Source organism: Sarcophilus harrisii, chromosome 2 (genome assembly GCF_902635505.1).
Source record: "Sarcophilus harrisii chromosome 2, mSarHar1.11, whole genome shotgun sequence".
Taxonomy (NCBI): domain Eukaryota; kingdom Metazoa; phylum Chordata; class Mammalia; order Dasyuromorphia; family Dasyuridae; genus Sarcophilus; species Sarcophilus harrisii.
The window spans coordinates 617,471,723-617,487,123 of record NC_045427.1 but is presented as its reverse complement, the minus strand read 5'-3'; the positions used below and the strand labels follow the sequence as shown (position 1 = coordinate 617,487,123).

Sequence of the window (15,401 nt, the reverse complement as noted above, 5' to 3'; positions counted from 1 at the left end):
ACTTATCTGAGGCCTTCTCTGTTAAATGGGAATAACAAGGCCTGAGGCCGTTTGGAGGACAGTACTTGGTGAATGGGAAAGCTGAGCTGCTGTAGCTTATGGTCTCATTGATGCCTTTGTTTTTAAACTCACCTGTGACTCCTTTGGCATAGAGAACTCGTGAAGAAGTGCCTTCTACCCAGGCAGATTGTCAACTGTTCCTCAGATTGGATTTTAGAGAATTGTCTGAAATGCTGAGAAATTAAGGTCCGCACTCAGGCTCACCCGGGAGGAGAGAGGAGCAGGAGGGCGCACAGGATCTTTTTGGCCCCAGGCTGGCTCTGGTCCACTCGGCCAAGCAGCTTCTTGCACCTTCCTAGCCCAGATGGCTGTTCCCACTTGTTGCACGCTTGTGACCCCACATCAGAACTCTCTTATTTCAAGTCAAGTAGTGTGACTCGTCTTAAAGAAGACATTTCTGTGGAGGAATCTGCAGCTCCTTGGTCTTTTCCCAGTCTCATATGGGAGGAAGACAGTGATTACCTTTATTCTTCTTGTGCAGACAGGGACAGTGAGGGTCAGTTCTAGAACTAGAAGAGGAGGAGGGGCACACCTTGAGCAGATATTTCTTGACTCTTGCTACGGTGCCTACAAAGGCTCTCTGGGGGAGAGGGACAAAAGACAGATAAACACGCAAAGATCCTTTAGTTGATTCTTTGGGAGATGAGGTCAGTGGCTTGAGACTTGGAGCAGGAAGGATTGAGTTCCAAATTCTCACTAACCAACAGCGGGTATTTAACCTCCAGAGAAGTTGCCTCGCCTATAAATAGGGCTGCACCTTGCCTAGGCTGGTCTCTGATGCTTGGTTGAGTTCCATATGAGGGCATTTTGTCTGTGGGTGGGGGTGTCTGATACCTCTGCTAGACTGTAAAGCCCATAAGGAGAGACGTGATGTTCTATCTAAATTTGTAGCTTCCCCAGTGCCTCACACAGTCCTTGGCACACAATATGGGCTTAGTATATGTTTTGTGGGTGGGTTTTTTTTGGAAAGGGAAAGGGGTCTTCTATTTAAAGAGTAGTAAGAAGGGAGGCTGGAAAGGTAGGTTGGCCCACAGTTAGTAGTAGTCCTAAATAACAGGCCAAGGGCTTATTTCATTGATAGGCAGTCTGAACCATTAGAAAATCTGGACCAGATTGACGTGATCGATCAGCTCTCATTTCTCTAACACTTTAAAGTTTAATTTCCGCTTCCCCCTCCCCCCCCCATAACAACTCTATAGGTCAAGTAGTAGAATTCTCATTTTAAAAATAAGGAATTTGAAAATAAGAGCTTGAATGAGAAAGTCCTCGAGGAAGGCAGCACTTGAGGGAAAATAACGAACAGGAGTGTAAAGGGTGAATTTGAGTGGTGAGAGGCCAGAGGATGGAAGCCGAATTGTGAGGCCATTTCCATTATGTTTACAATACCCATTTTCCGGAAGCTACTCTCATTCTGAAAGCCTGTAGAGGAGACTGAAGATTGATTGTCTGTCTTAGGAGTGTAAAGCCTGGAGTCTTTCCAGTTCACATGGGAGTGAGAAGAAGGGCCCCTGGCATTTGTGACTGACTTGTCAGGTTTAAACGTTCCAAGGCCCATGGGATAATGCCAGCTCTTGGTGGCTGGGGTGGGAGGACAGCTGGCCCGGTGACTCATGCCCTCAGGCCCGGTGTGAAGAATAAGTGGCCGATTTCACAAGGGGCTTCCAAACATGCCCTGAGCCTGAAAGGTCGCAGGGCCCAGGCCCTGGCGCCAAGAATGGTCTTAACCCAGGTTGAATGGCTGAGGTTTATTTGTGGCAGGAGCACAGCAGGCAGCCCCTGAATGATTGCAGCTGCAAGTGATAAAATGGCTTTCCCGTGGCCATAATGCCTGGGGAGGTAGCGAGGGCTCTAACTGCCTTTTTGTGTTCCTGTGTAGCTCTCTCCCTCTTTTAATTGTTTGGGTGATCTCCCGGCCTGTAATCATTACCTTTGATTTCTAAGACAGACTCGTTCCTGCTTGTTTTTTCTTGCCCTCATGCTGCTGGTCAGTTTTCTTTACCACCCTGGCAGCCAGCTTTAACACTTTGGAAACTGGGTAGGGAGCTCCCAGGCTGCGGACCCTGCAGTGGTCTTTGAGCTGTTGACCCTTCTGGGGAGACCACATGTCTCCTGTTCCCAGCAACTAAGCTGTGTGTGGGGGAGTCAGTATGACAAAGTTTGGGGAGTTGAATTAGATTGAAAAGCAGTGGATCCAGGAGCCCAGGATGGCCTGGAGTGAGGAGAGATTTGTGCAGGAAGGACCACCAGCAGGCTTGATGGGACTTGTGGAGTGGAGCAACACAGTGGGAGAAGAAAAGGGGGTGTATATGAGAGCTGTTACAAAGGTACACCCAACAGGCCTTGGTAATCACATTTATGCGGGAGACAGTGTGAGCAGTGGGGGATGCAATGTTAGCTGGGGGTGGTAGTGCCCTAAACAGTAAGTACTAGGGAAGTTGAGAATGGGAGAGGGATGAAGGGGAATGGTCATGAATTCTGGGTATATTTACTGGACATCTAGTTCAAGATTTCTTTTTTTTAGTACTATTTTATTTTCATCCCAACTACATGTTAAAAACAATTCTTAATCTTTTTAAAAGTTTTAAGTTCCAAATTCTCTTTCCCTCCTCCCCTTTGCCTGAAATGGCAAGCAATCTAATAATGTGCAATCATGTGAAACATTTACATTTTACTCATTTTGTACAAAAAGACTCAAACCAAAGAAAAAGAGAGAAAGAAAAAGTAAAAATAGCATGCTTCAGTTTGTATTCAGACAATATCAGTCCTTTTTCTGGAGGCAGATAGCATGGATCCTTTGGGATTGTCTTGGATCATTGGCTGAGAAGAGTTAAGTCAATCACTGTTCTTCATCATTCAGTATTTCTATTATCGTGTATAATATTCTCCTGGATCTTTTTGATTTGCTTTGTATTGGTTCACATAAGTCTTTTCAGGTTTTTCTGAGAATATCATGATCATCCTTTCTTAGAGCAAAAATAATATTCCATGACAGCTGTATACCACAGCTTGTTCAGCCATTCCCCAGTAAATGGGCATCTTCTTGATTTCCAATTCTTTGCCACCACAAGAAAGAGCTACTATAAGTATTGTTTTAAAGTAGGTCATTTCCTTTTTTTTTTTTTTTTTTTTTTTTTTGCTCACCTTGGGATTACTTCAGAATGTCTTAATAGGCATTTAAAGATGTGAGAGGGAAGGTCAGCAGAGAGGTTAGGACTGGATAAATAGATGTGAGAATCAGCAGCTTAGAAGTGATAATTGAAGCCATGGAAGTTGATCATTCAGTAAAATAGGATAAAAGCAGAAGGGAAAGGGGCCAGGACCAAACCTGTGGGACATCCCTGTTTAGCAGCTGTGACCTGAATGAAGATCCAGCAAAGAAGAATGACAAGGAGTCTGAGGGAAGAAGAGAATCAGGAGAGATTGGGGGCCAAAAAGCCATGGCAGAGACTGCAGAGAGACTGACAAGGAGGATGGGAGAAGTCCAAGAGGGAATGGTGACTTCGGAGAGACTAGTTTACCCTGAATGATGAAGTTTAAAAGAAAGATGGTAGAGATGTCAGGAGTAAAGGAAATGGAGGCACCAATTGTAGAAGGCCTTCTCAAGGAGTTTGGCTGCAATAGGTAGAAATGATTGGGGGGCGCGGGGATAGGGATGGATGGATAAAGTGAGGGAGAAAAAAGGGCATGTTGTTAGGCAGTAGGGAGGCAGCTAATCAATAAACACGTATTAAGTGCTTACTAAGTGCCAGGCAATCTAAATGCCACTAGATAGGGAGAAATTGAAGATAAGGGAGAGGGGATGATGGAGGGAGCAGTCTGTGGGAAAGAATAAATGGAATGGGGTTGCTTGTAAGTTTAGAGGGGAGTTGCCATAGTAAGAAGGGCCAACTCATTATGTGAAACAGGGTGAAAGAGGAGATTGTGGCCAAAGCACACAGTGATAGATGAGGAAGGAGCTCTAGGCAAGTTGCCTCAAAAAAATTTTTTTTCCAGAGTATGAGTAGGTTCTCAGCTAAGAAGTTATAGCGAGAGGGAGCCATGGGAGGTTTGAGGATAGATAAAAAAGTTTGGAAAAGCTGCTGTGGCAAACAAAACAATGAGTCAATTAGGGAGATATAAAAGGATTTCCTTGCAGCAATGAGGGCCCAGTTGAAGTCAAGCAAATTGGATGGTCTGTTCTGGTGGTATCGGGGGCAAGTTGTGTTTGTACTTAAAATTAAAACAAGTTGGTCCAAGACCAAAACTGAGCATATTACCTCTTCCCTACTAGCTGAGGTTATATTTCAGGCTGTCTAGTCTACAGATGTTTTTCCAGGTGGGGAGAAATGGGATGGCAGCATGGTGAGGAAGAAACTGGAAGCTGCATGAGGGATGGAAAAAGCCTAATGTGCTCCAGTGTGCATAGGTCTGTGTCCTCATCAGCCCTGTCTCTGTGGGAGCGGGTTAATGTCACTAGTAAAACATGTTCTGGGCACAGGATGCCAAAGCTGAGGCTCCCGCCATTGCCCAACAGTATCTTCTTCCTCAGTCACTGAAAGCCAAAGTGAATTAAACAATCCAGTCTTGGTGAATTATTTAGGAAGATCGGTACAGGTTTTAGAAGTCTTTACCTTCTCAACCCCGCCCAACATACATGTGTACATACATACACCCACAGATGGGTATAAATTATTGGCTAAGCAGCTCTAGTTAAGAGTCCTCTGACTAATTTAACTCCCTAGTGGTTGTTTGTAAATTATTCCCTAATGAACATTGAATCTCAGAACCACCCAGTGTTCTCATGTCCACTGAGGAGGCCTAACACACACAGTCTCTTCACCTCCTCAGGGTATTCAGGAAGCCTGAACTAGGGATGTGACAAGCCCCAGTGGCTTTCCTAGGTAAATGATCTGTAGGGACTTGGCCCCTTACAAAGACCTGGAGGCCCAGCCTGGCGCTCTGTGACTGTTAGCCCCATCTTTCCCACTTTTCAGGGAGAAGCCGCCCTAGGGAAGTCTGGGGAAGAACCCCAAAGAGCATAGTGAGGACCGTGCTATTGCACTTTATAATTGAGTTTCACTGCATTTAAAGAAAAATGTGCCCGTTGCCAAAGGTCAGAGCAGAAACATCAGAGGCCGCAGCCCCCTGTGCTCGTGAGAAAGACCAGCGGAACTCTCTGAACGCCAGGAAGCTCGGGTGTGATTCGTGTTTGACCAGTGCACTCTCTGTACACACCTCAGAGGGCCCCGGAGAGGGTCCCCTCATTCTGTTCAAGGTTGCAGGCTGACCTTGGTTTTCCCAAAAGACTGCAGGATCTGCTTTTACTGTGTGTAGACTCAGGATTTATTGTAGGAAAGGGTGTTTCCTTGCGTTGTACGCTTATCTGCCCTCCACAGCCCAGGAAATGCTTTCACGGCTGTGGCTTTGTCCCTTGGCCAGGCGGTAAAGCCCTGGTGGTATGTTCTTGTGGCCTGGAGGCTCCTCGGGACGGCCCTGGAGGGAGCATCCCTGGGACAAGTCCCTGTCCTGGTCTGTTCTGCTCTGGCTTCTGAAAGTCAAAGAGCCGGCCTCAGCCGCCTCAGGACCGGCCACTTTTCTGAGGCCATAAAGATCGAACCTCTTGACTTTCTGCCATTCTTCAGGCTACACGGCTGCTACTGACATGTCACAGCTGTATTTAGCAGTCACTTGATACTCTGCAGCTAGCTGTGACTTATCCTCAATAATGGAAGAATACGGGCCATTGAAAAGCACAGATAATCCAAACGATTCACTTCAGCCCTCAGAGCCAGCCTTCTCTCCTTTCAGAGCTTTTCCCGGGGCTCGTGGCAAGCAGCGGAATGGGTCCTCTTGCGTTTCCTCCATCTTTGCCAGTAATCTGGCCCAAGCAAGGAGGAGGGAGGCGAGCTTAGCGGCATGTCTGACTGTGTGTGAGTCGGGGCCAGCGTGCTTCTGGAAGCTTTAATTGGAAAATGCTTGGAAGGAGGATGTGCTGCGGCGGGTGGGAACATTGGGGAAAGCAGAAAGCCGCTGCGGCACGCAGACTCCAGCAGAGAGCTGCAGCCCCTGCCATCCTGTGACTTTGGGTCAAAGTGATTAGGGAGCTCTCTGGCTCCGATTGGCAGCTGGGACAGAATGGACGGAGCTTTAGATTTGGAATCGGGAAACTGAACTTGAAGGCTACTGTGATGCTTTATTAGCTGCGTTACTGTCCTTTGCAGCCTATTTCCTCATCTGTAAGATGGCGTTGCCCCTATCCCCAGGGTGGTGGTGAGGATTAAAGGAGATCTTGTCTCCCGGGGGCTTGGCAAATGTAAAGATGCTTTATCTAGGCTTGCTGGTCATCTCATCTGTAATCGGAGGTGATATCCACTAACCTGTGTCACCAAGTGTATGACTCTCCTAGATAATGGATATGGGATACTTTGAACTTGGAAAGCACCACATACTTTGTCAGCCCTCTCGGCCAGAGACCAGCGGCTCCCAGAGTAGGGAGGAGGGCGAGCATTACTTGGGACTTGGCCTTCTGCTGAATTCCGCCTTCCCTCTCTTACAGAGGGCGTGTGAACCCTTTTGAGGTCAGGGAGACTTAGCTAGATCCAGAATGACCATTGGTCCCCTCAGAGGATGCTGTGTGGGCTGGAGGTAATACCTTGTATTGATGAAACACTTCCTCCCAGAGACCCTCGGAGGCAGGCGGTGGGAGCGGCACTGGACAGCCTTATTTGAAAATGAAGAAATGCAGGGTCCCAGGAGAAAAGGGACTGGCTGGTCAGTCTTCAGACTTCTGTAGGGCAGGACCATTGTTTTCCGTTTTTTTTTTCTTCCTTTGTGTTCCCATGTCTGAATCAGACATGGATCTAGCATTCTCCCCACAGCACCACACTGTGGCAAAGAGGGGTGCAGTCCCAGACAACCTCCCCCACTTTGAGGTGATGATTCAGGGTGCGAGGTATCAGTGCTAGAAGGCTGTTGATTTTTGGAGTTGGGGCCTGGGATGCTGGCCAGACCTGGGGGGAAGAAGTGGCTTCAAGCAGCACATTTAGCACTGTAGAAATGTTCTGTTGGACAGGTGCAGCTTCATTACATGCCCTGTCTTGTGGAACAGTCCACCTGGAATTTGTTCTGAAGAGCACCTGGCCCTGCACTCCAGTTACTTTCAGAAAGTATTTTCTACAAAAACAGTTCCTAAGAATGTCCTGGGTTACTTCCCTCTCTGTAGTGGAAGGGTTAATCTGCAGAGCCATGGCCAGAAATAAGGGCTGCCTTGGATGGGCTGTGTTCCTCCCTCACCTTCTGGCCTACTCGACAGTTTTTCTGCCAAAATGATTAATGATCCGTTCTGAGCCAAGGAAAAGCAGTAAGGGTCTCTAACAGGGCCGTGCCATAGGTCCAAGACCCCAGCCCTTTAGTAGTTGTCATGAAGACCTACATTGGAATCCATTTGTGTTCTCTGCTTCCGGGTTGCTTCCATAGTCCCTGGACTATGGAGACTCTGGGGATGGAGGGAGATAGGCTTCCTCTCAACATACTGCTCTTGTCTCACTCTCAGTTCTTTCCCTTGGGCAAAAGGGGATCATCTCCTTTCCTTCCCCCATCCCCACCCAACAGAGCTATTTTTCCAGACTTTTTATCAGGCCATTGCCATTTCAGAGCATCCCTTTTACAGCAACAGCTATGCCAGTCCTGGTTGTGTACCTTGTTTGCACTGGCCTCCAGTGGCTTTCCTAACAACAAGGGTTAAAGAATCCCAGCTTCTTTCAGTAGATCGTGGTCTCCATAAAAGCCTTTTACATGGCTGCCTCAGGCTGCCTCCAACTTCCAGGCTGAAATCTGATAAGGGGCTGCTTTGTTGGACCTGTCAGTCTCCTTTATTGAGGAGGGAACCCGAGACCAGTGGCATTTCTCGGGGTGCAGATAAGGCCCAGGACTCCTGTCAAAAAGAACATGATTAATTACCCTCGATTCCAGCTCCCGCTTTGAGTGCAGTGACTGACAGTCCACAGGCTTACACATCAGGTGCTGACGTCCCCCTCTGGGAGGTGTTCTGGGGCAGTAGTAGTGACCCACAAGAGCCCTCTGGATTTTTGTTTATTTTTTTCCCAATACCTACACCTAGCAGATTAACATCAATCTTAAAGGAATAAAGCCGGCCAAGTGGCAAGCGCTGTAGGAAAAGGCCCTCGTGAGGAGGAATTAGGGGGGCCCGCTGAGGTCCCTCTAACTCAGATGCTGTGATTGGGGCCTCACAACTCGTATGGGCCTAAGGCAGAAGCTTTTAGCCTTTGTTCAGCAAATGACACCTTTACTACTGCCTCTCTTAAGCTAGCACATAAGTCCCCTCACCCCCTGCTTCTCATCTCTCTGATTTATTCTCCCTAACCTCGGTTTCCTCATTTTTAAGTTGGCTAAAATAGCCTTCTGCCCTTTGGCCTTTCTGCTTGATAGTGAGTTTGTATTTTGCTATAATGTCAGGATAGTTTGTGGTTGAAGGTGCTTTTGCTTATCAACAAAAGACATAATAATATAAGACTATTAGCTGTCTTCTTTTGGCTCCAACAAGCAAAAGGGAGACATGCCCCAGATCCAGCCTCTCTATAAGCCTTTTCCATGATCTGAGTTATTGTCAAAAGCTCCCATGTCCAGCCAGCCACAATTATGTAGAGTTTTGGTCATTGTGGTACAGCAAGCCTGGGACAGGTACTCCTCCTTGCTTTTCAGAGGAGCCCAAGAAAAGACCCATGTGTCTTCTACTGACTCTTCTAGAATTGTGTTAATTAATCTGGAAGTGGATGAAATCAAGGAAGATCAAGATAAGGGAAACAGAGTAAAGCTGAACCTGAGAACCTGATACTGGAGTTTCAGTAGCTGACTTTGAAACAAAAAGGGATTTCTCCTGTTCTCTAGTACAGGATGGTATCACAGAGTGAAAGCATATCACAGCTGGAAGAGTCACTTCCAGGTAATTTATGGGTTTTATTAGTTGTTTTGAATAGAATCTTATTATTCTATAGAAATGCTGTTGGTTTGTGGGCTTATTTTGTAGTTAGCAGTTGCTCAACTTATTTTCTCACTTGGTTTCTTTGCTAATTCCCTGGGGGTTTCTAGATAACATGTCAATTCCTTATCATCTGGGCATCATTTTGTCTCTGTTCTGCCGAGGTTTGAGCCTTTAATTTTTCTTTTGGCTTGTTGCTGCTGCCAACATTTCTAGAACAGCGTCATGTAGAAGTGGGAAGCGGAGGCATCCTTGCTGTGCACTTGAGCGGGATCTTCCTTCTATAGCATCCCTGCTGGGCGGTTTCCCACCCTCAGCCTCAGCCCTGCAGGGCTGAGGAGCACTCGCCAGGCTCTTAGGCAGCGCAAGCATCTCCTGCTTTCTCTAGCTTCCAGGTGCCCCCTCTCCCTCTCCCCCTTCCTGGCTTGGGGCGGCCGGGAGACAAGGGGAGGGAAACGGAGGCAGAGCCTGAGGCCCAGAGAAGCGTTGGGAGTGACTGCAGGGAGTGGGGACTAGAACGTTCCTAGAGCCACTGAGCCCTTCTATGATCGGCTCATTCACAAGACCTGATCCCTGATGAGCTGTTTGTGGAAGTCCAGCTCGAGCTCAGGGGCCGATAGTGCCCCCCGGGTGCTCGGAAGAGCTGCAAAGAGAGCCGTTCATTCCCCCTCACACCCCCTCGTGCCAGGGAGCAGGAGCATGGAAATCACGTTGATTCTCAGACAGAAGCACCTTGTCCGGGGCACACTGATGGCCACTGTGGCCCGTTTCCCATTGTCCCAGGGGAGAGAACAGGGACGGCTGTACGGCACTAGAGCCCCATAGGAGTGGGGACCCTCAGGCAGGAGCTTCCTTGAAACAAATGATGCCGTTCGGTCCCGCTGAGGAGGAGGATTCTCTTCCTGCGCAGTTGTTCCCAACCCCCCAACGGCAGTTACCAGAGAGCTCCCTCCCACCCAACCTCCCAATTTTCCCGCATTGTCACGCATGTATTCCTGCCCTGCCCAGCCGGGCATAGTGTTCTCCTTCAGGCCTCCTTGTCTTCTCCATCCTCAGTCACCGCGGGGGCCCTGCCCAGGCCCAGCCTCACAGCTCCCTCCTTGCTTGTTCCCCACGCCAGCGCCCCTTCCTACAGGCGGCTGCTTGGGGGAAAGTGGCAGCCCGCAGCCCCTCGGAGCGGCTGCCGTGTACAAGCAGCCATCTCCTGCCAGAGCCTGCCCGGCCCCCCGGGGCTTCCTCCCCTGTGGAAGTGCTGAGCCGGGGCACCAGGCAGCCGGGACAGGGAGCGGGCAGAGAAGACTCGGGGGGAGGAGGAACGGCCTCCTGGAGGAGGCTGAGCTTGGTCTGGGAGGATGGACCGAGGGTACACTGAGGTCTCGGGGGGACAGCCCAAGTTTGAGATGCTAGTGGGACCCCGAGGTTCCTGTTGGGACAGAGTCTGGGGAGAGGAGGGCCTGGTTACAGGTAGGTTTGAGAGCCGGAGCTGGGTCGAGCCTGGAGTTGGAGAGACCCGAGTTTGGTCGTGGACTCTGACTCTTAGGGGGGTGATCTGGGCTGCTTGGTCAAGGGCTCCCTGCGGGGAGTTTGTGCTCCATCGCTCGGCCCACTTTGCTCCCGTTCCCTCTGGGTCTGAGGCACTTGCCATTGCGGGAGGTGTCAGGTGTGGGAAGTCTCTGGGCAGCTGGCAGCCCGTGGGTGACGGTGGCCACTGACAGGGCAGCAGCTGCAGAGACCGGGGCGCCTCTCAGCTGGCACTGCCCTGGGCCCCAGGCAGTGCGGCCGCGTTGTCCTCCCGGCTTTGTTGGCACTCGTGGAAAGGGAGGGAAAGTCCTGAAGGGACGTGGGCTTGGCCCTGCCCTCGGTAAGAGGAAGGTCTCTTCTCAAGCCGGGGCTGCCCGGAAGGACGGGACAGAGACGGGGGCAGACCCTGGGCCCAGGAGAGGGTTTGCAGTTGGACGGACCTGTCACTTGGAGCCGATGAAGAAAGGGAGCAGGGGAGATGCCAGGCCTCAGCACAGAGAAAGCGTGGAGAGGGATGACACAGAGAGAGAAGGCAGGCAGTGAGAAGAGCGCCGGTCCTCTCCGAGCCTGGCACGTGGACTTCCCGATCAAAATCGTTTTCTGTTTTTGTTTTGACCTTCCAAAGAAACGACTCTTGGTGTGGGGCTCCCGCAGCAGCTCTTTACTGTCCCCCTTTTCCTTCAAATGTCTGAGACCTCCATCTGATTTGGATTAACCTGTTTAAAAAAAAACCCCAACCCCTCAGCACCAGCTCGAGTCGGTGGGGCTGAGATTCCAGGACGTAGAAGGAAAAAGCCCTGATGGTAGAATGTGGGGGAGGAAAGGCAGAGTGGAGGCTGGCTCCCCTTATCTGATCGGAGCAGGGCCTCCAGCCCACAGGGCAGCTGAATAAGAGATCTCAGAGATTGGGGTGGGGGAGGGTCCAGCGAGAGGTCGGCTTGTGTACAGTAAAATGAATTTGCCATCAAAAGGCAACAAGTCTCCTACCCTGACCTGGGCGCTGACCTTTCCCTCTGGAATTCTCCCCTCTGACCTCTGAATCATTAATCCCGGGGCTGCCAGATGACAGTAATCCATCATGCGCTCTGACAGGCCTGGGCCTGGCCCTGAAAGGACCAGGGTCCGGGCCCCTGCCCCCCTCCTCCCGCCCCGTCCCCTGGTGCTCATTAGCAGCCCTTCCTGCCTGGTGCCAGGTTTCCTAATAAAGTCCCCGGCTCCGCTCCCTTCCCGTCATGGCCAGTTGGCGGAAGCTCGTCCAGCCCTTCCCCCCAGGGGCCCACGGGGCAGAGATCCAGAAGGGGGGACCTTTCCGCTGCCCCCCGGCCTATCGAGACCTGGGTCAGGCGGCTTCTCAGCCATGGTGCCCAGGGAGCTGGGAGCAAGCTGCAGCCACGCCAGGGTGGGCAAGGGCAGGGCGGGGAGAGGACGCAGCGGGCGGGAAAGCCCGGCGCTCCTTCGGACAGAGAGTCTCCGAACCTTCCGAATTGTTACTTGGAGTCACACAATGGGGAAGGGGGGAGCGACCCCGTGCTCTTACTGAGGGGGAAAGTGCAGCCGGAGAGGGAAAGGCCCTTCTGGGGGGGACGTTTATTAGGCTTTCCCGGGGCAGAATACTGAGAGACACGAGACAGCTTGACACGACCCAGGCTTCCACGTGAGGAGTTTACAGGCTCGTTAAGGAGATGATGGACACTCAGATCACTGTGGCCCTGCCCGTTCGGCCGGGCAGAGAGGGAGCCCAGGGAGAGGCTCCGCAGGGGAGCGATTAGCACCGGCCACAGGGAGGCTTCCTGGGGGAAGGTCCGCTGGAGCAGCTGCCGAAGGAGCCAGACAAAGGCAGAGCAGGGAAGGGCCCAGATGTGTGGGAGAATGCGGCCTTTCCAGCTCGGTGGGAGCCGGAGCAGGTCCGGTGGGAGTGGGGGCGGCCCCAGGCCAAGGGGCTGCAGGAGGGCCGATGCTCGTTTCTCCCTCATCTTAACTGAGCATCTCCTGGGGGCCTGTGAGGCCCCGACTCTGCTCTCAGCTCTAATCCCTGGAGGCCAAGGGGGCCGCACGTGGGTGGGCGGGACGCGCTCTCTTACTTGTTGAGGTCTGGGCTGCCCAGGATGCTCCCTCTGCAGCCGCCCAGGCTTCTGGTGGGGGGACAACTTGTGTTCGCAGAAAGTGGGGAGAGCCAGGTCCTTGTGGACAGCTGTGTGGTTCTCTCAGAATCCCGGGGCAGCGTCCAATCCGTCTTGTCAGGCCCCAGAAGCTGCCCGGCTCGTCTGCTTCACCAGCCGTCGGTCGTGTTGGAGGGGGGCCAGAGCGATTGCTGAGCTAGGAAGGGTGGTGATCCCATGCACATCTGGCCTGGGGGAGAGGGTGGCAGACATCGGTCTGACCGGCTGCCACGCGGCTCTCAGCCTCGTCTCCTCTTGTGGGGATTACTGTCCTCGTCCTCCACTTGTCCTCCCCCTTTCCATCCTCCACACAGTCTTCCTGACACAAGCATCTGACCACACCAATCCCCAGCTCACAAGTCCGCGCTGGCTCCCGACTCCCTCTGGGGCTCTGGCCGTGGATGCGCCGTTCCCCTGCTCCCTGCCGTGCGCCCAGGGCGTTCCTCTTGGAAGCTCGGGCCCTGCCTTCTCCGTGTGGCCGGCCACAGGCCGCTAGCCCTGGGCTCCGGAGAACGTGGATTTGAATCCTCACTCCCAGATACACACGGGGGGACCGGACAACGGCGTCCTCCCTCTGGCCTCGGTATCCTCCTCTCTTAAATGAGGGAATTGGACGCTGCCTCTCATGGTCCCGGTCGGTGCTGAGCCCTTTTCTGAGCCCTTTGGCTCTTAGTGTTTCCTCCCTTCCCCTCACTTGGTATTCGCTCACCCGGGCCCCCAGGAGAAGGCCTGGCGTCTCAGGAGCCGCTGGTAACTCCCTTGTCTTTGTGTCCCGAGGGCATTGCCCGTGACTGGTGCGTAATAAGTGCCCAGCCAACGTGAGGTCCAGCGCGCTGATGGGAGGCTCCCGGAGAAACAGGATTTGGGACCCTGGGAGGGGCAGACGCATCGGACTCATTCCCAGTTCATTGAAAGCCTCCTCGCATGGTCTGATGTTGTGCTTCCTCTCTTTGTTGTCCTTTGGACAATTTTAGGGACTCCCATCAACCGGATCCCCATCATGGCCAAGCAGATCCTGGACCTCTACATGCTGTATAAGCTGGTTACCGAGAAGGGGGGCCTGGTGGAGATCATCAACAAGAAGATCTGGAGGGAGATCACCAAGGGCCTCAACCTGCCCACGTCCATCACCAGCGCGGCCTTCACCCTGCGCACCCAGTGAGTGCCCGGGCCCTCGGGAAGGGAGCCTGACCCTGGAGCATCCGGGCCCAAGGCCGGCTCCTCTGCGGGGCCTGGGGACTAGGGGAGGGGGGCTGTGCGACTTGATCCTCTGCCCCTTTCCCCCAGGTACATGAAGTATTTGTATGCTTATGAATGTGAGAAGAAGGCTCTGAGCTCCCCAGCCGAGCTCCAGGCTGCCATCGATGGCAACCGGCGGGAGGGCCGGCGGCCCAGCTACAGCTCCTCCCTCTTCAGCTACTCCCCTGGCACCCCCGCTGGGCCTGCCTCCCTGCTCTCCCCTCCGAAGATCCGATTCCCCATCCTCGGGCTCACCCCCAGCGGCGGCGGTGGGACTAGCAGCCCCCGGCTGCCCCCAGCAGCGGCTCTCAGGAAAGGTCAGAGACAGCGGGGGCCTGGAGGAAGGGGACGGGAGGGAACAGCCCGGAGAGGCGTCGGGCCGGGGGCCGTGGGGGCCGTCCGGGTGTTGCTCCGGGAGCCCCTCACCCTCCTTCTGACCCCGTCGGCAGGTGACGGGGTTGCCATGACAGTGCCCATGCCCAACCGGCTGGCTGTGCCAGTGACCTTGGCAGGGGGCCAGCAGGCCGGCCCCCGCACCGCCACCCTGGAGCAGCTGCGGGAGCGGCTGGAGGCCGGGGAGCCTCCTGAGAAGAAGGCCTCGAGGATGACCGAGGAGGAGCAGCGCTTTGTGCAGCAGGCTTTCCACCGGAACCTGCTGAGTGTGGCCCGGCAGCTCCCCATGAAAGTCAAGATCAACGGCAGGGGTGAGGAACCGAGAGTCGGGGCGTCCTGCCCGTGCGTCGGGGGTCCGGGGACAGGGCTGCTGACCGCAGGGGGAAGGGCCTGGAGAGAGCCCCGGGAGGGGAAGCAGCCCCTGCTCCCCTCCCGGCCGGTCCCCGGCTCATCCTGCCCACCCTCCCCCCACTCCTCGCACACCTGGAAGCAGGGGCTGCAGACCTTCAGAGGCAACATCTGGGACGACCGGCCCCCTACCCTTTTGATCCGGTTAAATTAGAGGGTTCAGCCTTCATCCCAGATGTAGGCAAGGCCAGGGCAGGAGGAAGGGGCGACCGTCATTATGGGGGCCCAGCTCAGGGCTGGGGCAGGGAGTCCCTTCCTCCGCAAAGGCGAGCCCCCGCGCGTCTGCCCAGGCGGCGGGAAGGAGGAAGTATGAGGTTGGTGGCGGGCTCAACGTCCTCCCCTGCTTTTACCTCCCCCTCCCCAGGGTCCCCTCCCTCCCTTTGCTCCTCTTCCTGCTTGTTTCAGGATTTAGTCAGCGTGTGCCGGGGCCTCTGGGGGGAAGGCTGGGCCTGAAGGGACTCTTCCCTTCTGCCTCCCGAGGCGGGGGCTGGAGGCCTGGGCCCTTAAGGCTCTTGCTTCTGCACAGCCAGTTGTGCAGCTTCTGAGCCCCTCTCTCTGCTCCATGGCCTCTCTTCCCCTTCTGAGGCAGCTCTCCTGGGCCTGGAGAAGTCGGGGAAGCTGGTTTGGAGGAAGGTGGAGATGAG

At 53.4% G+C, this 15,401-nt stretch overlaps 1 protein-coding gene across 1 annotated transcript in view; it reads left to right on the top strand.

The window, feature by feature from the left end:
- The window catches only part of ARID3B (AT-rich interaction domain 3B), a 49,598-nt gene that overhangs the window by 29,971 nt on the left and 4,226 nt on the right, over positions 1-15,401 (top strand). The window contains exons 5-7 of the mRNA XM_031956617.1: positions 13,692-13,875; positions 14,005-14,273; positions 14,406-14,660. Of these exons, the coding sequence (XP_031812477.1) occupies positions 13,692-13,875; positions 14,005-14,273; positions 14,406-14,660 (708 nt within the window). The remainder of the gene's footprint in view (positions 1-13,691; positions 13,876-14,004; positions 14,274-14,405; positions 14,661-15,401) is intronic.